Genomic DNA, 23,116 nt, shown 5'->3' on the forward strand with positions numbered 1-23,116 from the left:
GTATACATATGTACACATACATTCATATAAATACATATATGTATCTTATTTTTTAGCTCTCCACTGACAAACCTGTTTGACTTTGTACTTGTGATACACTTTTGGTATACTTAGCTATGAATTGATTATGTAAGAACTTAGGCTTACTACCAAGAGGTACAAACTTCCAGTTATAAAATAAGTAGGTCATGGAGATGAAAACTACAGCATAGGGAATATAGTCCATAATACTCTAAATAGCATTGTATGCTCACAGATGGTCGCCACTTAGCCTGGTGAGCACTGAGTAAGGTGTAGAGTTGTTGAATGAGTATGTTACATGCCTGAAACTAGTAAACATTTTATGTTAATTATACTTCAATTAAAAGGGGAAAAAGAGAATTTAGGCTACTACCTAAATCTAATTTTTTAATACATACAATGGATTTTAGGTGACACTGATGAAATCACTCATTCATGTGACTATAGTGATCTTAGTTTGGTGGTACTATTGTCTTTTCCTTATGTTTTATTCATGCATGTTTGTTGTCTACACTGAAGGACAGGTTTGCTTTTTTTTACTCTTTCCTCGCATTTATGTATCAATATACTGATTGTTGTTTATTTCAAGAATTTGGTAACAAATATTGGCTTTATTGCCCGCTAATATGGATAATACTTTTGTGGTCTAGTACCTGACTTAGTTATATTTGAGTTTAGTGTTAGACCCTTTCGTATTTTTATATCAGTGTCCTAAGGCTGCCATAACAAAGTTCCAAAAACTGGGTGGCTTAAAACATCAGAAATTTATAGTTTTGGAGGCTAGAATTCCAAAATCAGGTTGTCAGTAGGGCCATGATCTTGCTGACAGCTCTAGGAGAAGAACCCTCTTAGCTGCTTCTTCTAGCTTCTGACGTTTGCTGACAGTGCTTGTACATGCATCACTCCAGTCACATGGCTGTCTTCTCCCGATGTGTCTTCACATTGTCTTCTCTCTGGCTGTGTCCAAATTTCCTTTTTTATAAGGACACCCACCAGTCATGTTGGATTAGGGCCCACCCCAATAATCTCTTTTCAACTCAAAAGACCCTCTTTCGAAATAAGGTCACATTCTGAGGTACTGGGGATTAAGACTTCAGCATACTTTGGGGAAGATATTCAATCTTTAAAATGCTGATTTTGTTATTTCATAATTCATAATCTTTTATAAGGTATTGTGATTAAGCATTTATTTCATGAGATTACTGATTTTCTTTTCCTTTTTTTTTTTTTTTTTTTTTTTTTAATCTTAAGTGGACGTGTTGTCTTTGTTGGAGACCCATCTTTGGAACCTTAGGATCTCATCACCATTGTACCCATTCCCTATTTTGTCTCTTTGCCAAAATATGCAATTTTAGTTTTTGTTGTCTTTCTTATGAGAAGTTGTAGCGTGTTAAAAATCCATTTCTGCACTGAAAGAAGATTTTTGATTTTGGAGTTTTTTGCATCCAGTTTTAATGCTGCAAGTCCAGTTTTTATAATCAGATACAGCCAGTTGCTACTGATAAGCATGGATATTTGATTTGGAAAGCCTGTAGATTTGGTTCAGAGTTATTTGCATATATCTTTGTTTTTCAGGAAACTTGTAGTGAGCCATCTGGATGTCTATGGACATTATAAATAAATTACTAGAGAAGCTTTCTAACATTTTGAAGGAGTAGACTGGATTTAGACTATGTTTCCTTCAGTATTTTCTACCCATCTTATTAAGAATATAATTGTTATTAAATGAAAGTATAACAGTTGAATGCTAGATCATTTTAAGTACATGCAGATAATTATTTTGAATGAATGCTTAACTTGAAGGATTCAGAAATTTATATGTTAATTAAGAAATATATAGGTTTTAGGTCAAGAACTGTGGCTGGGTTTCTGGAATTATTTAAGGGGAATATTGTGGATTTTACTTAAATGATTTGAAATTTCCCTTTGTGGGATTAAAGTTTAATAGAACCCTGTGCCAGTGTTATATTTAATTTTTTTTTATTTTTTATTTTTGAGAGAGCGCAAGCCAGGGAGGGGAAGAGAGAGAGAGGGACAGAGGATCTGAAGCGGGCTCTGCACTGACAGCAGCTAGCCTCATGTGGGACTTGAACTCACGAACTGTGAGATCACGACCTGAGCCGAAGTTGGACTCTGAACCAACTGAGCCACCCAGGTGCCCCCAGTGTTATATTTAAATTGCCAGTCCATAATAGTGCAAATAGGAAGAAAGCTTTTGAAAAAAAATTCCCCTTTTGTTTTCCTCTTTTCATTTGTTAGTGTTTTTCATTTTTTTTCTTTCTGATTATCCATTAAGCATATGTTGACTTGGTGGGATTATAATCTTGCTCAAATCAGAATAGATTCTACATAGTTTTAAAAAATAACTGAAACATTCCCACAACAGTACTTCTACTTACGGCTTTTACACTTGAGGCCTTGTCTCTGGATGGAAGTTGAGATTTCATTGTGTTAAATTAATTTTGTCATTGATTTCTTAAATGACCTTTGTGCTCTGCTTTGACAATTTAAGTATGTTAGGTCATGTTGTGTTTAATAATACTTTATAATGGAAGAAATATAAGTTAATATGTCTCATTTGAGAAAAGCAAATTTTCACATGTATAAATAACTTTTATTTTTAAGGTATTGCTATTAAGGAGTCAGCAAAAGTGGGTGATCAAGCTCAGAGGAGGGTGATGAAAGGTGTTGATGACCTAGACTTCTTTATTGGTGATGAAGCAATAGAAAAACCTACATATGCAACAAAGGTATATTTTTATGATTTCTATAAATAAATAATACATTTTTAAAAAATGAGTTTGCTCAGTGATTGTGCCATCTAGAATTTTACTCAATTATAGGCCTAATGCCCTCAACCACTTTAGTGTAGAAATTTCTTCTTCCTTGAGGCTCCTCCCAAACTTGCTTTGTTTTTTCCTCCTGATAGGAAAATTTTTACCCATTCAAATGAGCAGTATTTACTTTTCCGTGCCACTAGACCTCAGAGCCATTAATGTGAGTGGCTTTCTCTTACTTCCATAGTGCTGCATCTAGAGACATGTCTTTCCCATCTTCAGACTCACACTATTTCTCTCTTGAAGCTTATGTCACCTGGAAATGCCTCTCTCTTTTCCTCTTGTTCTTTTTCCTTTTCTCGTTCCTGACCCTTCTTTCTTTCCCTTTTAATTGAGGTATAATTTCTATATAGTAAAATAGGTAAGTTTTCATTTTGTAGTCTAAAAATATTTGTGATCATAATCCTAAAAGTTTAGTGTATAGAGCAAATAAATCTAGTGACCCACCTGCTTTCCTTGTACCTACTGCACACTGTTACCACCCCTGCCCACACTGAAAGGCAAACACCCTTGTGACCTTAATTTTCTTATTTTTAGATGCTGACTTTGCCTTATGTGCACATTTTTTTGCACATTTCTTCTGTACCTTTTATTCCCTTCTGATAATTTATTCACTAATGAACAATGAACAACTACTGTGTGTAAAACCCTAAGTGCTAAGAGTACAATGGTAAATAAGAAAAATGGCTTCCCTGTCTTCAAGGCTAGTATAATGTGGTGGAATGGAAGACATTGAAGAAATAATTACAAGTGTTATGAAGGTTAGAAAAAGGAAAATACAGGATGCTTTGGAAATATACATCAGGAGTAGCTTACCTGGTTTGTAGATTTTGGAAAGTCTTTAAAGAATATATCTTTTCAGCTGAGGCTTCAAGAATAAAACGAGTTAGATGAATGAATTGTGTAGCAAGATTGTTTTAGGCAGAGACTGTAACATTCAGGAAGGCTTGGAAGTATGAGGGAGCTTGGAATTGAACAACCAGTGTGCCTGAAGCATAGAGAATAAGGTGGAAAGAAGTGAGGAGGCTGGTTATATAGGCCAGGACAAGATGGTTGGAAGTATTGTTAGGCCAGACATGTTAAAGGATTTAAACTCTGTCCCATGGACAACATTAATGGGTTTCAGTAGAGGAATAATGTTAGTGACTAAAAGTACAAATATTGAAGTCTCTATGCTTACGCTGGAAATCTATGCTACTTTCTTGCTTTGTGGTATCATTCAATAACTTAAGCTTTCTGAGTTTCAGTTTCTTGATTTGTAAAATGGGAATATTTTTGGTACTTCAGGATTGTTGGAAGGTTTGATGAGATAATGCATATAAAGCAATTGTTAACAGGGTGGTGCTTTGTTCCTAACGAATGAGCACTATGTGTTAGCTGTTTTTCTTATTTGGGAACACAGCATGATTCTGGGAAGGCCATACTGTAGATGAGACAAGGAATATTAGTGATTGGACTACATTTGATGGCAGTGGGGATAGACAGAAACAGATTATGTGTGTGTGTCTCTCACACACATACTTAACTTCTGTTATGGAAAACTTCATATGTATAAAAGGAATAGAAAGGAATATAATGAACCCCCACATATCAGCTACACAAGTTTGGCAGTTATCAACCCATCACCAACCTTGTTTGATCTGTATCTTCCCCCTCCCTCCGATTATTTTAAGGTAAATCTCACATATTGTTTCACCTACAAATACTTCTCTCTTAAAGACTTTTAAAAATATAAATATCACACCTAAATACAGTGTGCACTTTGTTAATAATATCTGAAATCTAATAAGTACTCACATTTCCCTGGTTATTTCTTATCTTGGTTAATCTGTTTGAATCGAGTTTTAAACAAGGTCTACTCCTTTGATTTGGTTGACAGGTTGCTTAGGTCTGGGGTTCTTTTCTGTGTGTGTGTGTGTGTGTGTGTGTGTGTGTGTGTGTGTGTGTGTGAGAGAGAGAGAGAGAGAGAGAGAGAGAGAAAGTGAGTTCTTCTTTCCTTTATGGAAAAATTTTGGTTATTTGTCTTGTTAAATGTCCCACTTTGTGGATTCTGATGATTACATTCTTCTGTCACTTAACATGATCCTCTGTTTTCTATGTTTACTTCTTTGTTGTAAAGTATTAAATATAGAAGTGTGATTAGATATGTGTAAGTTATGTGGTTGTGTGTGTGTGTGTGTGTGTGTGTGTGTGTGTGTGTGTGTGTTTGGTTTTTTGTTTTGTTTTTTTTTGCCAAGAATAAAAACGTGGATACCTAAGGAGTAGTAGGGAATGATTAACAAGATATTGGTGGTAAACAGTACTTGAGGATAGTTCCCAGCTCCTGGATAGTCTTCGTGCCCTTTATTTCTTGAGATTGAGACTATTTGAGGAGAAACACTTTGGACTGGGGTGGTTTAGGGAGGAGAGGGTAAGTTTAGTTTTGCATGTGTTGTGTTTGAGGTGCCTGAGAAACATCTTATACATTGTTAGGCAGTCAGGTACTTGGCTTTTGGAGCTCAAAAACATGATAGCTAGAGACAGATGTTTGGAAAGTATCTACTCTAGAAAGGATGAGATTACTTAGGGGAGTGTACTTGGGAAGAGGCCCAGGATGTACCATTTAGATTTGTATAGAAGAGGGAAAGCCTACAAAGGAGACCGAGAAGCTGTGGTTCGAGAGACTGGGCTAGATAGGAAGGAATATAAACAGTGTGGAATGCTGCCAAGGTATCAAATAAGCTAGAGCCCATATATTATTTACTGTCGTTAGCTACAGGGATGTCATTTGTAACCTTAAGAATAGTTTTAGAAGAGTGAGAACCCAGTGAGGCTGGGTTCAGGTAGGTTGGATTGTGAATATTAGGCCAGGAAAAAAATGACAGTAATAATTCATTGGGGTTTGTCTGTGATTGGGAGCCAGAGATAGATGAATAGACAAGTTGTGGGACTAAGAAGAGATGTTTAAATGCTAATGTGAAAGAGCCATTAGAAAAAGATGTAAGTAACAGGAAAGATGTAGTCTAATCCAGGTGACTAAGAAAGATAGGGATGGCATCCAGAGCACAGATGATGTAATTGATATGGGTGGGTTTTTTTTTTTGGGGGGGGGGTCTCTTCACTTACAAAAAAGTGAAAGAGAAACAAGGGTCAGTATGGAATCAGTTTTATAGATTTGGTGGAAGGAGGTTGGATTCCTGACTTGGCTTCTGCCTTCTCTGTGAATGAAGTACATGGTGACATCATCTCTGCTGCCCAGGGAGTTGGGGAAGAATACATGAGTGATAGATAGGGAGAACATTTAAAATTATCATTGTGTGTTTCCGATTCTGTGTCTCCCTCTCTCTCTGCCCCTCCCCCGTTCATGCTCTGTCTCTCTCTGTCCCAAAAATAAATAAAAACGTTGGAAAAAAAAATTAAAAAAAAAGGGGGGGGGGCGCCTGGGTGGCGCAGTCGGTTAAGCGTCCGACTTCAGCCAGGTCACGATCTTGCGGTCCCTGAGTTCGAGCCCCGCGTCAGGCTCTGGGCTGATGGCTCAGAGCCTGGAGCCTGTTTCCGATTCTGTGTTTCCCTCTCTCTCTGCCCCTCCCCCGTTCATGCTCTGTCTCTCTCTGTCCCAAAAATAAATAAAAACGTTGGGAAAAAAATTTATAAAATTATCATTGTGAAGAGTGAAGATGAACAGAGTAGGGAAACAAAGGCTTGCCAGGCAAAGTTAGGTATAGAATTGAGAATGCAATTATGAATACTTAGTTTTATCCACCTAGTTATGTATGTGTCTTCAGTATAGTCAGCATTCTGGGTATAGGCACATTTAGCAAAGGGTTACGCTAGGTTAGGTTTTGATAGATGGAATGACAAAAGGAAATATGAGTAGTCAAAGTGATGGGGCATAAAATCTAAACCGTGTGTGTGTGTGTGTGTGTGTGTGTGTGTGTGTGTGTGTATTTGGGGAGGTTTGATAACTAGGGAATAATTACCAGAGCCAGTGAACTACAAGTCTTATTGTGATGAGCAATATAGTGGGCTGCTGGAGTATTCCAGAAGAGGTTATGATCAGAGAGGGATATACTTGGATTCCAGGAATTTAGAGATGATAGTGATACCAAGATCTAAACTGTAGCCAGAATGGAAAATAAATCTTTGAAGGTGATGAAGTCAGTGAGCTAAGAGGCCAGAGTTTCTCTGCACTGATTCTGTTCTCTTAAACACATTTTCAGCACATTTTCTTAAACACATTTTCAAATGCTACAAACAAACCAAAACAGTAAAACTTCTCTCAGTCTTTATTCCTACTCCTTTTCCTCAGCCTTTTAGAGCTATCATTTTCCTCATTTTCCTCTTTCCTTTTAAAACCAAACTTCTTATTTAGTCTCATTATTTGAATGCAGATTATTGTTAAACTGTTTGTTAATCCATTAGTATATAATAATCTTTATCCTTCTTAGTTTGTCTGTCAACAGGATAGCTCTGATAATTCTCTTCCTAATATAGACTTTTCTATTTTATTCTTACTTCCCCCGCCTTTGCCTCTAATCAAATGTGTTATTTCCCATGTGCTTTCCCTGATTCTTATCTATCTATTTATCTATCTATCTATCTATCTACTTAAAAATATTTGTTTTTGAGAGAGGGACAGAGTATGAGCGGGGGAGGGGCAGAGAAAGAGGGAGACACAGAATCCGAAGCAGATTCTAGGCTCTGAGCTGTCAGCACAGAGTCCGACATGTGGGGCCCCAACCCATGGACTGCAAGACCATGACCTGAGCTGAAGTTGGAAGCTTATCTGACTGAGCCACCCAAGCTCCCCTCTTATCTAGGTGATCTCATGCACTTCATTCCCTATGACTACAGCCTAGATCTCTGCTTCCAATTCCTTGACCGTTACATTTCCAACTACCTGGCTCTCAAGTTTAATACATCCAAAACAAAATTCATCACATATATATTCTACCCTTGCTTATTCCAAGACAATACAGTACACAACTTTTGTATCTTGATTAATAGACCCTCTCCAATCTGACTTCAGAACGGAAACTTGTTGATACATTTGAGTTTGTTCTCATTCTTATTGACAGAAATCTTCAGTATGGCCTAACATCATCCATACCACAATTGGGGCTCTTATTCTTTCTTGCTTGATTCTTTTAAGATGAATTTCAGCTTTCCCAATGCTGCACTAATGATGTTTCTGAAAATCAAAGCTGTTCTTGTCATTGCGCTGCTTAAAAATTGCCACTGATGAACTATTTCTTATAGAATAAAACACAAATACATGGTAAGTAAATGCAGTTTTTGAGAATCTGGTATCCTTCATCTAGAACTGATTTATCTCTTTATACTTCCTCTCCCCAAGCCTTTTGATAACTGCAGTGTTTGTATATTATATAGTGTTTGTATATATCTTTTCTATTCTGTCTACATGTTTTCCCTCTGCCCCCCAAAAAACAGTATTGACAAGGTTGCTCCTTTAAGACCCAGCTTAGATTATGACTTCAGTCATAAAGGAATAGGAGGAGCCTTTCTGTTTTCCTTCAGAAGCCAAGTTGGTCACCTTGTGCTAGATACTTTATTTCTTTAAGATCTTACAGTGTATTATTTGTATCTGTTTCTTTCATTAGGCTGAACTTGTGGGCAGGATGGTCATGTCCTCAGCATTTTTGCCAGTGGTTCACATTAGGTGCATAATAATACTTGACTAATAAATGAATAAGCTCTTAGAACATTGAAATATGTAAATTTCCAGTAATGTTATAAGGTGAATGATGTAGTACATTCATTTCCCTTCCCTAAAGCAAACTGAAGAGTATTTCTTTTATTTCAAATTTTAATTTAAGTTCTAGTAGAAGTCATTTTATAAGTATAATGACTAAAAAAAGTATCTAAAGTGCTGGAGTGAGATGTGAACATAAGGGATTAATAGCTAAGAGGTTTAATGATTAAGTAAATAACTATGGGATGTTTACTTGTTCATACAATAGTTCAGCCTTAGGTATTGAGTGCGTACTGTGTACATGGAACTGTTTGTTTATTTTTTTGTTTCCTTTCTGTTATGTGTATTTTTAAAGTTTTTTGCCTAAAATTTTAATTTGCTTAAGAAATTCCTTATATATTTATAGCACTAATCTTTTGTTATATATGTTGTGGAACTATTATTGCAGAGGTTCACAAACTTTCTCGGTGCTCTCAGTGTCTCAGTAAGATTTTTTACTGTGCCACCCACCACCTAGACAAAAAGAAATACCCAGCAGTTGTGTTTATTAAGTAGCTAGTGCTAAGCAGCTAGTAGCCATTTGAAAAAAATAAGACACTATTCAAAAGGAAAATATTTTTATTTAATTGTCAAATAATCACAGTTAACTGTTATGATGCATGTGCTTGTTAGGCACTTCACAACTTTTCATTGCCACCCTCATTTCTTATTTGGGGGGAGGTACTGGTTTTTATAATGGCAACTGCTGGCAACCCAGCTTCTCAAAGAAGTGATGTTACTGAAAGGAATATAGAATGATCTAATGTTGAAACCAAACTACCTTGAACTAGTAGATATGCAGTGTCAAACTGATTTTGAGTATCACTGTATTTCCCTGGAAAATTTTAAATATGTTGTGGTGTCTTTGTGAATTTGCAGCAGTACCCTCGGACTCTGTTTTAAAGCATGGTTCTGTACAAATATCTATAACTTTTTAAATAAAATTTAACATGCTTCATTTATGATTATGCTGGCTTTATACATACCAGCTGTGTTATATATATTAGGCACACAACAAATATTTGTGAAAGAGCTAACAAATTATAAATTAAGGAAACTTTAATCAACTATACTATCCATAGACTTTAGTTTTAATGGGTTATTTTCCCATTATTACAAGATTTTCAGAAATTGAGAAAGACCAGTACAGTGAACTTTTATCTAGATGTAAGAGTTTTTAGCATTTGATATATTTGCGTTATTTTAATTGAACCATCTAAAAATAGGTTGTAGCAATAATTTCATTGATCTCTAAATAGTTAAGTTTGTGTCTCCTAAGCATGATCTACATACACTTATTAAATCACACCTAAAAATTTCTGTCCTGATTTAATATTACCTTTTTTGGGTAGTTATATTTACTTTTGATATTAATACGATTTCATTTGTTTTGTGTTTCATTTTAATAGTGGCCAATTCGCCATGGTATAGTTGAAGATTGGGACTTGATGGAAAGGTTTATGGAACAGGTGATCTTTAAATATTTAAGGGCAGAACCAGAAGACCATTATTTTCTTTTGGTAAGTACAAATTGTAATTTCATCAGGGATATTTTTGAAAAATGCTGAGAATGTTTTCATCACATCTGTACTCAGTAGGGCATAGTTTCTTATTACGTTGCCATATACCTAAGAGACTTTGTTATAAAGTTGTATGGTCTTTAAGATTATCTAATTCTGAGTTCCACTAGAGTTGTAATATGTTGAGACACCAAGGGTTAGGTGCTTTACAAAGTTTTCATAATTAATATTTAATTCTTACAGTAGGAACTGTAAGTAAGGTTCAAAACAAATTAGAAATAAGGCACTTTGCTTTTGTTCTTTTCTTTTTAGAGTGTGTGTGCGTGTGCAAGCAGGGGAAGAGGGGTGGGGGCGGGGGAGAGAATCTTGAGAATCCTAAGCAGGTTCGACATGGGGGCTCCATTCCACGACCTGAACCGAGGTAAAGAGTCAGATGCTTAACTGACTGAGCCACCCAGGCACCTCACTTTGTTTTTTTTAAATAACTAGTCTTATTATTATTTATTAATAATTCTTGACAACAGAAATACAATATAATTTACTTTTAAACTTTTTTCTTATTTTTATCAGTGCAACACATGTTTTTAGCTTAAAAAATCAAGTGGTATAAGATTTAAAATAAAAAGATAGTATTCTCCTTCCTCACCTTTCCCAGTCTTTGATTCATGTTCTCTTGAGACAAACACTTTAAATTTTTAAGAGTTTTTTTGTGTGTGTGTGCTAGTTATCACATAAATTTAAACATGTTTTCTATTTCTTGTTTATTTGAATATTAGACACTACCTACTAACTACCTAGTAGGAAAGATGAGGCTTTTATTCTTTTCCTCTTATCCCCCTTCTGTTAACACAAAGTCCCTATCTTCTCCCCCTCCCTGCAGTGTGGTTATATCATAATTTTTGGTAAATCAGTATTCTGTATTTTACTATGGTAGTTTGTGAATATTGTTTATGGGTAGACCATAAACAAAGTTGAAAGAGCTTTACAATAAATATCCACATGTACACAACCTAGACTCAAGTATTAATTTTTTTATAATTGCTTTATGATAGCTATTAGGTTATCCATCATTCCATCTTATTTATTTATTTATTTAAGTTGATTTATTTTGAGAGAGAGTGAGCATGTGTGTGGATGTAGAGAGAAAGGAAGAGACAGGAAATCCCAAGAAGGCTCCACACCATCAGCACAGAGCCCAGTGTGGGGATCCAACCCATGAACCGTGAGATCATGACCGGAGCCGAAATCAAGAGTTGGATGCTTAACTGACTGAACCACTCAAGCGCCCCAATTTTATATTTGTAATTACTTCACAATGAGTTGTAGATGGAGTAATTTCACCCCTAAGTACATTAGCATGCATATCATCAAATACAGTTCATTATTTGTTTACAGTTCTTTTATATAACATTCACATGCTGTCAAATGCACAAATCTTAATTCTACCATTCAGTGTATATTGACCAGGCATTGGCAGACTTTCTCTGAATAACTTGCAGCTACTCAGCTCTGTTGTTGTAGCAGGAAAGCAGTGTCAGAAAATACTTATATGAATGGGTATGGCTGTGTTCCAATAAAATTGAATTTACAGAAACAAGTGGTGGGATGGATTTGTCTTACAGGATACATGATGTAGTTTACCCATTGTCTGGTTTTGACAGATGCATACATCTGTGTAACCTAAACCCTTACCAAGATATGGAACATTACTATCAGCCTGGAAAGTTTTCTGATGCCCTTTCCTGATTATTTCCTGTCCCTCTTCCCTGGAGGCAACCACTGTTCTGATTTTTTCCAGCACAGATTGGTTTCGCTTATATTTGAGTTTTGTATAAATGGAATTTTACAAGATGTGCTCTTTGGTTAAGACTTAATTCAGCATAATCTTTTTTTTAAGCTAATTAATTAATTATTATTATTTTTTTTTTTACATTTTATTTATTTTTGATAGAGACAGAGCACAAGTGGGGGAGGGGCAGGCAGAGAGGGAGACACAGGATACGAAGCAGGCTCCAGGCTCCGAGCCATCTGCACAGAGCCTGATGTGGAGCTCTAACTCACAAACCACCAGATCATGACCAGATCTGAAGTTGGACATTTAACTGACTGAGCCACCCAGGCGCCCCCAGCATAATCTTTGAGATTCATCCACATTGTTGTAAATACCAGTAGTTTGTTGTTGGATCATATTCTATTGTATGAATGTGCCTTACTATCCATTTTCTTATTGATGATTACCTGGGCTGTTTCCAGTTTTTGATTATTATGCATATTTTGGTTATTGTGAACTTTCTTTTTAAGTGTGTATTTTGAGAAAGAGAGTGAGCGTGTGTGAAAGAGCAGGGGAGGGGCAGAGAGAGAGGGAGAGAGAGAATCCCAAGCAGGATCTGTGCTCAGCAGAGCTGGACATGAGTTTATGACCTGAGCTGAAATCAAAAGTCAGAAGCTCAACCTACTGAACCACCCAACTGTCACTGCGAACATTCTTATACAAGTCTTTTTGTGGACATGTTTTCATTTGTCTTGTGCAAATACCTAGATATGGAATTGCTGTGTCATAGGGTACATGCATGATTGGTTTTATAGGAAACTTTCAGAACTTTTTCCAAGGGGTTCTACCTTTTTGCACACCCACCAGCAATGTGTTAGCAATCTGGTTGTTCTACATTCTATCCAACATTTGGTGTCAGTCTTTTTAATTTTAGCCGTTCTGGTGGGTGTGTAAGAGTTCTCATTTTGGTTTTAATTTGCATTTTCTGATGACTAATGATGTTGAGTACTTTTTCATGTGCTTATTAGCTATTTGTATATTTTCCTTGGGAGATCTTCTGATTATATTTTATTTTATATAGAACTTCTGTTTTTCTTGGAGTTTATAATTTAACTGCCTTGGTTTTTTTTTTTTAGTGTGCTTAATTTCCTATGTACCTGTCTCTAAATTATCTCCAAATCCTTGAACATGTTCCAAAACTCCTCTAAATAAGTTTAATCATATCAAGTAGTTTAGCTATTAAAGGGTTTACATGTGTAAAAAGTCTACTCTTAGTCGACCTTTTTCTTTAAAAACTTTATAGTGTTTTTTTTAAATTAACAAAAAGATTTAATTTGCAATGAATTTGAATTTTATCCATCTTTCTCTTTGTAATATGTGTTCTTGAAATTTAAGGAATCATTCTTACCTCAAGATCAAAAAGATAATTCTTTTGTACTTCTGAAGTTTAAAAGTTTTGCCTTTCAGTTTCAATATTTGAGATAACAAAAAGAATTGTCAAATCACATTCAAAAGAATTAGAGGTCTTGCCCAGTTTCAAGCTTTAATAATGTAAATGATTTAAGTAGTCATGAGGCATAGGTGAAACATGAAGTCCAGGAATGCAGGTAACTGTTTCCTCAGTCCACTCTTGACTTAGGATGTGTTCTGGCCAAGACTTAATCTGCAGGTTTCTAAATGATGTATGTGGTCACAAAAATGGAAGAGAATACTGTAAACATCGCCATTTTATTTAAAAAAAAATTTTTTGGGGGGTACCTGGGTGGCGCAGTCAGTTAAGTGTTCGACTTCAGCTAGGTCACGATCTTGCGGTCTGGGAGTTCGAGCCCCGCGTCGGGCTCTGGGCTGATGGCTCAGAGCCTGGAGCCTGTTTCCGATTCTGTGTCTCCCTCTCTCTCTGCCCCTCCCCCGTTCATGCTCTGTCTCTCTCTGTCCCAAAAATAAATAAACGTTGAAAAAAAAAATTAAAAAAAAATAAAATTTTTTTTTTTTTTAACATTCGTTTATTTTTGAGATAGAGACAGAGCACAAGCGGGAGACAAGCAGAAAGAGAGGGGAGACACAGAATCCGAAGCAGGCTCCAGGCTCCGAGCTGACAGCACAGAGCCCAATGCTAAACTCATGAACCGTGAGATCATGACCTGAGCTGAAGTCAGATGCTTAACTCATTGAGCCACCCAGGCACCCCTACACATCTCCATTTTAATACTCTTAACAGTTTTATGACTTCTATAACATTTTCCAAGAAGCCATGCCATAAATTTGTAGAATCTTGGCTTATTTATTATAGTTGTAAATAGACCAGGTACATCCTGCTGAAAACATTACATGGGTGAGAGTTCTTCCACCAGCAGATAGGATTGGTATGTCTCCCTGGAGGTCTGTCTTTACCCTTTCACAAGATGATTTGACTGGGTCTCCTTTCTCTCTCATTCCTTTTATCAGTGCTTAATGGTGTGACATAAGGAGTCAGTTTCTTGTGTGAATAACTATATTGTTTTCATATATGCCTAGATCTGCTTGAAATCTTTATATAGTTTTTCTTTGGTCTGTATGTCTATCTTTGTACCTGCAAGTTTAATTAAAAGACTTTTAAATAAAATGACATAAATTATTTCTTATTTAAAAATTGTCTATAAAGTTATGAAAATAACCTGATCTTGTCTATTTAAAATGTTTAATATTCAATTTAATAGACTGAACCTCCACTGAATACTCCAGAAAACAGGGAATATACTGCTGAAATAATGTTTGAGTCCTTCAATGTTCCAGGCTTGTACATTGCTGTGCAGGTAAGCAAGTTCATAAGTCAAGATAAGCTTGTCTCTTAAATTTTAATCTAAGGTTTAATTCACTGTTAAAAAATACATATTTTTCATAACCTCAAAGCATGCCATAATTCTTTCCTGAATCAGTAATTTAGAAATCATAGGAAATAGAGTTAATCAGCAAAAGAGAAATGTTGAAGGAAGTAAGTTGATGAACTTTAGATAATTCAAAGCTTTCATGAGACAGAAATAAGGGAACTAATATTTATTGTTTGCTCCAGGTCAGGAACTTTATATACATATTCATTTATCCTTAGAACATTTGTTGTGTCCTTTTTTCATAGTTTGTTTTGATTGACTTACTGCTAGGTATATTGGACCATCTTCTTTGTGCCCTTCTGCTTCCCATGTATCAGAAATCCCTGTAGTATTTTATTGAACTTACTTTGTAAGTGTATCTTCATGGAATGGCTTCTCTCCTACCCTTCAGGATCACAGCTCACCTCTTACTTGTTTTTTAACCCTGTAGTGAATGTGATGCCTAGCATATCATAAATGTTTAATAAGTATGTAAACTATTGTGTAGTTCTCTTAGGTCATGATGATTATGGTGTGTGATCCTGTGCTAAAATAGGAGGATGGCCTAGATAACTTTCTAGGTCCCTTTCAGCTATTATATTGCAAGTAGGTAAAATAAAGCCAGTTTAGCTCTCTTTTTAATTATTGGCTGTGTGTCTTGTTTGAAGCTTGGATTGTATGAAATTGAGTTTTTAAACAATGAACTAGCTGTGTTAGTTTCTTTATTTGTAAACTTAAAAAAAAAAAATTGTATCTTATTGCCCATGCTAGTATTTTGCATTGAAAAACGCAGTCCCCTCAACTTTGTTTCCTGATTAAATCATAATATTTAGAAGAGTATAATGGCTTTTTCTATGGTTAAATAACTTGTTACATATTTCTAAATGCACGCAGCACTTAGAAAATTTGGAGCTAATCTTACGATAGAGGTACTTGTTTATAGCCATCTGTGTATGGAATAACGAGTGATTGGGTGTTTGTGTATTTCTTTACCTTCCTTACACTTTGTGGTTTGTGTATAGGCTAGCTCATATAAACATAGTTTAAGTCCTTGCATTCTTAGTACTGTGATATCTCATGTTAGTCTTCCCATTTTGCGGGGTTTAGGAGAAAAATGGCTCTTGTTAAAACATGGAATATTTATGAACATGCCCCTGAAAGTAAATATAAGCCTGTAAATTAGTAGGGTGTGAATAATTTTATTGCATAATGTAAATTAATTTTGTGTATTTTCTTTCCAAAGATACTGTGGTTGACCATTCAATAGCACGGGTTTGAACTGCATGGGTCCACTAATCTGTGGAGTTTTTTTGATAAATCTAGTAGAGTACTGTAAATGTATTTTCGCTTCCTTAAAATTTTCTTACATTTTCTTTTCTCTAGCTTCCTTTAGTATAAGAACACAGTATACAATATAACACACAAAATCTGTGTTAATCAACTCTTTAGGTTATTGGTAAGGCTTCTGGTCAACAGTAGGCTATTAGTAGTTCAGGTTGGGGGGAGTTAGAAGTTATATTTGTATTTTCAGCTGCTTGTGTTGGAATGGTCAGTGTCCCTAACCTTGGTATTGTTCAAGAGTCAGTTGTACATTTAAAATTGTAGTACTCCATTGAAATAGTTTTTTTTCTGTTAACTCTTTGCCCTTGTTTCTATTTTTTTGTTTGTCATAATCTGTGTGTGTGTGTGTGTGTCTAAGGCTGTTCTTGCCTTAGCTGCATCTTGGACCTCAAGACAAGTAGGAGAACGGACATTGACCGGTACAGTAATAGACAGTGGAGACGGTGTCACTCATGTTATTCCTGTGGTAAGAATATTTTACAGTTACCAAATAGGACATCAGATAACACATCTGGCAGAAATAAATTATGTGAATTAATACCACTTTTAAAAAATTCTAAATGTTGCACTTTAAAAATTTGGTCATTTGTTCAGCTATAGCTATATTTTGCTCAAATTAATATTTAAATTCTGTAAACAAATTGTAAAGTCTTTTTTGCTATAGGTTTGTACTATAATTAGAAAATGATTTTAAAGATATTAGAAATTATTTCTAATTCATAATTAGCAAATGTTGGAGTAACTGGAATGGAAATATATTATACCTTTCTTTTCTTAGACACGGAATTCTGTTTTCTGGTTTGGATATGTCTGTGTGTGTATGTTAGCTACTTGATAATCTCTCTTATCCTTGATTAACAGACTTGAGCTGGGTGTGTAGGTTAACTAAATAGTTTATAAGCTCATGGCTGTTAATAATTTTGGGAAATTATTCATTTATTCTTTAAAATTAAATTCTACACCCAGTGGTGGGTCTTGAACACATGACCCCGAGATCAGGAGTCACATGTTCTACTGACTGAGCCAGCTGAGTGTCCCGGAAAGTTATTTTATTTTTTGAATAAAAAGCTCAAGTTATGATTGTACTTTGTGGTTTGGATTTAGTAAGGCATATTAAGAAAAATACATCAGATTGTATTGTTTGTCAGAGATAGCATTTTTTCTGCCAAGGCCTTTGTGCTTCCAATTCTTAATGACAAATTCGGGTTTTTATTGTGCCTAATATATTGAAAATGACTACTTGAATTCATACTTGATAATATTAGATGGGTATACATAGAAAACAGCTTTTCAAATAATGTTTATATTATATTAAATATCCTGTTTGGGATGAAATTATTTCGGGACTTTTATGTCTTCATTATTCTCATTCCTATTTTTAATGGATCAGGCATCCTCTGTTGAGGATAACATCCTTGGGTTGACTTAGATTAGATGTTATAATCCATTCTCCCAGTGTCATAATAGTTTTAGTAATAATTGTCCCTTTTTTAGTATCGGCTTTCTTGAGATATAATTTATACACCATACAGTTCACCCATTTCAAATGTATAATTCAGTGGTTTTTTGTATATTCAGAGTGCATCCATCACCGCAGTCAATTTTAGAACACTTTTATGACTCTGAAAAGAAATGCTCTGTCCATTAGCAGACTCTCTCCCTGATAACCTTAGCCACTGGCAATCACTCACATACTTTCTGTCTCAATTGATTTGCCTGTTCTGGACATTTCACATAAATGGAGTCCTAAACTTTGTGGTCTTTTGTGACTGGCTTCTTTCATGAAGCCTTAGGTTTTCAAGATTCCTCCAAGTTGTAGCATGGATAGTACTTCATTTATTATTATTGCCAAATAAGATTTCATTATATGGCTACACCATATAATATTTCATTGTATGGCTATATCACATTGTTTTTTTTTTTTTTTTTTTTTTTTTTGCCATTGGGGGATATGTTAATATCTTGGATATTGGAATGTGTCCAATATTTCTTTTTTTTTTTTTATAGTTGGTGTCACAGTTTTCTTTCTTAGTGGTACATAGAGCTTCTTAAGATTTTCATTTTAAATTCTCATTTGAACCTCAAAATCTATTATGTAGGTTATATTACCTTTTGAGGACCTCAGTTTACCCATTAAAAAATGAAAATAAATGAACTGCCTAAGATCACCAAATAGTAGGCTGTGGAACTAGTAGGTGAACTGGTTCTGATTCACCAAGATCTGAAGATCTATGAAATTAATCAGTAATGTCAGTATCTTGATAATTAATATTCAAATAGAAGTTATGAACATGAATAAGTGAATTTTTATAAGGATATTAAGAATTGGATGTTCCTGTTTTTGTACTCTTTTCCTTCTCTTGAATTAATGGAGTATTTTTTTAAATCTATTTTGTTTTCTTTATTGACTTATTAGCTATGTTCTACTTCTTTGTCATTGTCATTTGCTTGTTTTTGGCGGTGGTTGCTCTTGTGTTTATAATAAATATCTTTAACTTATAATCTAAGTACAAATAATGTTCTGATGTTTTATAAGTAGGTACTGTGTACAACAGTGTACTTCCCTTTGCAATTATAATTGTCACTTATTTTACTTCTACCTGTTATAAATTTTCACTATGTTATTAATTTGTTTCATTGTAAATAGTATATTAGTTTTGTTAAGGCTGCTGTAACAAAGTACCAGAATGAGTGGCTTAAACAGTAGAAAATTAATATTTGCCCAGATGGAGGTAATAAAGTCTGAGATCAAGATGTTGGCAGGGTTGATTTCTTCCGAGGCTTCTGTGTCTTCTATCAAGATGGCCTAATTTTCTCCATTTATCTGTACATGGTCTTCCCTGTGTGTCTGTGTCCTAATCTCTTCTTTTAAGAACATAAGTCATATTAGATTAGGGCCAACTCTAATCATCTTACTTTAACTTAATTACCTCTTTAAAGTCCCTGTCTCCAAATACAATCACACTGTGAGGTATTAGGGGTTAGCACTTCAGCATAAGAATTTTGGGAGAGGCGGGACATGTCAGCCCATAACAAGTTGTCATCTTTAAAAGAGATCTTGAAGAAGGTAAGTTTCTTTTATATTTATGCACTTACCATTTCCAGTGCTGGTTTCCTTTGTGAAGGTCCATATTTCCGTCTAGCCTAATTTTTTTCTGCCAGAATGATGGCGATGGCCTTTAGCATTACTTAAAAGTGCTGGTCTACTGACTATGAACTCTTTCAACTTATATACATCCTTTGAAAAAGTAGTTTGCCTTCATCTTTGAAAGATACTACTTGGTATAGAATTTTAGGTTGATAGCTTTTTACTTTTAGTATTTTAAAGATGTAATTCTACTGTCTTTCGGCTTACATTGTTTGTGAGTATAAGTCTGCTATTATTCCTAAGCTCGTTTCTTTGTAATGTTTCTTATTTGTCCAGCTGCGTTCAAGATTTTCGCATAATATATTCCTGGTTCACTAGTTTTTAGTAGTTTGTGATGTACCTAAATGTATTCTTTTATTTTATTTTTTCCATTTCTTCTCCTTGAGGTTTTTAGAGAGAGAGTGAGAGACCAAGCGAGCATGAAGGGCAGACAGAGAGAATTCCAGGCAGGCTGTGCCGTGGGCACAGAAACAGATGTAGGGCTGGAACTCATGAATTGAATGGTTCATTCTTGTCCTCATGTTCACTTTTTTAATTATTAGAGCAGATAATTTAATTAGCTCTAATCACATTTAGCATATATATATTTTTAATGCTGTTCTTTTTTAAATGTTTATTTTTGAGAGAGAGAGAGAGAGAGCGCATGAGCAGGGGAAGGGGAGACACACACACACACACACACACACACACACACACACACAGAATCTGAAGCAGGATCCAGGCTCTGAGCTGTTAGGAAAGAGCCTGATGTGGGGCTCATGCTCACCAACCATGAGATCATTACCTGAGCTGAAGTAGGATGCTTAACCAACTTGAGCCACCCAGGTGCCCCTAGAGTATTTTTTATTTCAGATATTTTATTTTTCATCATAGAAGTTCTCTTTGGGTCTTTTTTATCTTCCCTTTCTCTCTCACTCATGTTTCCATTGATCTTCTTGTTCATGTGGAATATATAATTGTTTCAGTGTTTTTGTCTATCAATGCTATTATCTTTTGTATTTCTGTTGCTTTCTCTTTTGATGATTCTCCCAGTCAGGGTTGTATTTTCCTCTTTCCTTGCTTGATTATAATTTTTCATTAGGTACCGTATATTTACATTTCTGTGTCCTGGGTTTTGGGGGCTTTTTAAAATATTTTGAGATTTCTTTCCTGGAACCCAATTAAGTTACTAGGAATCATTTTGATCCTTTTAGGAGCTCCTTTTAAGTGTTATTGAGCAAGTCCAGAACAGTCTTTTGTCTGGTTCTACTCCATCCTCACTCTTGAAGAAATACCCTTCTGTGGACTCTACTCAATGCCCTGTGTTTGAGATCTTTAAACTCTGATTAATGGGAATGTAGACTATTCCCAGTTATGCAAGAGCTTTGGAGATTATTTTGTCCCCTCCTTTCTAGAGGTTCTTTCTTTGGTCTTGATGGTTTCCTAACATGAATGTGGTGATTATTAGTCAGCTTACGTGTTACTTTTCACATCTCCAAAGCTGTGTCAGTGCAGCTCTTTCCACTTCAATAGTTTGACTTGCAAACTGTAGCCGTCTTGACCTTCCTGAAATCGAAATTCCGTATCCTCAACTTAATGAGACTCTGGCTCTGCTTGGGTTCTCCCTCCTGTTACTGCTGCGTGGGCACTTTTCTAGGCAATGAGATGGGATGTTCATAGCATTCATCTTGTTTGTTTTCTCTTCTCATGGGGAACACTGCCCTACTCTGCCTGTTGTTCATTCACTGTCTGTAAACCTTTATTGCATATAATTTGTCCTGTTTTTTCTTTAAGGTGAGAGGATAAATCCAATCACTAATACTCTGCCATGCCCAGATGAGGACATCCCTAATATTCTTTGTTAATTAAATTTAATTTTGCTACATTATTCTTTGTACCTCTGACTCCTATCAGAAAATTTGGATTCATTGTATAGAACTTAATTATTTGGCATTATGATGGTGCATAGAATGCCTCAGCCTTGTGAAATTGGTACCTACTTCAGTAGGAAAAAAGATAGTTTGTAGACTATAAATTTCCTACAATGTTGTCTAAACTGTTCACTGATAATATAAAAGGTTTTAAAAATAATTTTCTATCTGGTCTAATATCAAAACATTTAATACTTCTGAAATTCGTTGTTTGTGCTGTTCAGTCATTTCAGTCTTGGTTATAAACTCTTACCAGTAAAAGAATAGTTCTAGGTTGCTGACCATTCTTGTTCATAATATCTGTATAGTACTATAAATTATGTAATATAGTATTGTGAGGAATACACTTGAGGAATAAAGACTAGAAGAATTCTCCTGGGATAAAGCAGTACTTGAGAATATAAATACACTAACTTGAGAACCTAGTCTTATTATAATGGTTATTTGTGTTATATTAATCTTGAAATCACTGAAAGTAAACTTGAGACTTTTTTTTTCATCTAGGCCGAAGGGTATGTGATTGGCAGCTGTATTAAGCACATTCCAATCGCAGGACGAGATATAACATATTTTATTCAGCAGTTGCTGAGAGACCGAGAAATAGGAATCCCTCCAGAACAATCCTTGGAAACTGCTAAGGCAGTAAAGGTACAAAATAATGATGAGTGTGTAATTCATTTAAAAATTAAAGTCAAATTTACAGTGTTAACATGAGAAACTATTAGATGAAGAATAGTACTTAAAAAACCCTTTGCAAATCATTACTCTTAATTATGTATATGTTTTCTGTGTATTTCTTGTAAGAAAATTTTGGGGAATTATCAGCCTTGTGCCTGTTGTCTCCACATTTCACATTTGAGTCAAGAACATTTGACTTTAGCATACATTTTTGTGATTATTCCCCATAGTAAAACTCATTAGTTCACTTCAGAGTCCTCGTATCTTAGTTTCTTCACTGAATTCTTTATTTTAATCCTAAGAGTTTTCTGTTGCAAAATTTTTTTTTTTTAATGTAATTGTTTCATTTGTCTATAGAATATAGGTTTGGCTCCAGTGATATGGCAAATAGAAACGTGTAAAGGCTATGTAAGGTGTTATAATATGTGTCTTACATAAGTCTATCAGTGCTTTATGTAAACCATCAAAATATTTAGCATTGCTTTTTAAATTTCTCACTTGCCAGCATACCTAAACAAATTTCTGTGGATTTCTCCTTTGTTTTCAGTATGTGAAAGTAAAACTGCCCCAGCAGAAATAACTATTTATTGCCTATCTGCATGATTATAGGGTTTCTGTCACTCGTCAAAGGTCAGGAATGAAAATGAATTTACTGTTCCTAATTACTAAATGGCTAAAATTACTAAATTACTAAATGGCTGCCAAAAGACGCCAATGGTGGCATCGAAATTAAATGTGTAAAAAATTAATATGAACATTACTGCTATAGCATCTTCGGGAAGTCTTTGGAATTTAAAAAAAATGATAAGAGCACCAATGATTTAAATCTAGAGAATACTAATGCTCAGTGTGAATGTCTTTTAAAACTTATTATTTCCATGTAATTCCTACTTCCAAGGTTTGGAGAAAGAAGACCTACGGTAACATAATCAAATTGTCCTTTGTTTTTTCAGTACTTTTTCCTTTCATGTCTTTTGGTTATTAGTAATAATATTTGTAGCTGTTGCAGATTAGGATTCTTGATGTGCAAAAATATATGAAGTGTGTGGTTTTTTTTTAATCCTTTTTTTTTTTTTTTTTTTTTGAGAGAGAGAGAGAGAACACGCATGAGTGGGGACGAACAGAGACAGAGGGAGACAGAGTCTCCCAACCAGGTTCCGTGCTGTCAGCACAGAGCCTGATGTGGGGCTCAAACTCAGGATCTGTGAGATCATGACCTGAGCTGAAATCAAGAGTCGGATACTTAACTGACTGAGCCACCCAAGGCACCCCTGTGTATTTTTCTTAAAAAACAAAACAAAACAAAAGCAAAA

General features: G+C 35.2%; 1 protein-coding gene across 1 annotated transcript in view; it reads left to right on the plus strand.

Annotated features, from left to right (window-relative positions):
* The window catches only part of ACTR3 (actin related protein 3), a 66,556-nt gene that overhangs the window by 29,629 nt on the left and 13,811 nt on the right, over positions 1 to 23,116 (plus strand). Inside the window, exons 3-7 of the mRNA XM_047868841.1 lie at positions 2,647 to 2,771; positions 9,999 to 10,109; positions 14,577 to 14,672; positions 16,426 to 16,533; positions 21,630 to 21,773. Coding sequence (XP_047724797.1) covers positions 2,647 to 2,771; positions 9,999 to 10,109; positions 14,577 to 14,672; positions 16,426 to 16,533; positions 21,630 to 21,773 — 584 coding nt within the window. The remainder of the gene's footprint in view (positions 1 to 2,646; positions 2,772 to 9,998; positions 10,110 to 14,576; positions 14,673 to 16,425; positions 16,534 to 21,629; positions 21,774 to 23,116) is intronic.

The sequence above is a fragment of the Prionailurus viverrinus genome, chromosome C1, assembly GCF_022837055.1.
Source record: "Prionailurus viverrinus isolate Anna chromosome C1, UM_Priviv_1.0, whole genome shotgun sequence".
NCBI classification, from domain to species: domain Eukaryota; kingdom Metazoa; phylum Chordata; class Mammalia; order Carnivora; family Felidae; genus Prionailurus; species Prionailurus viverrinus.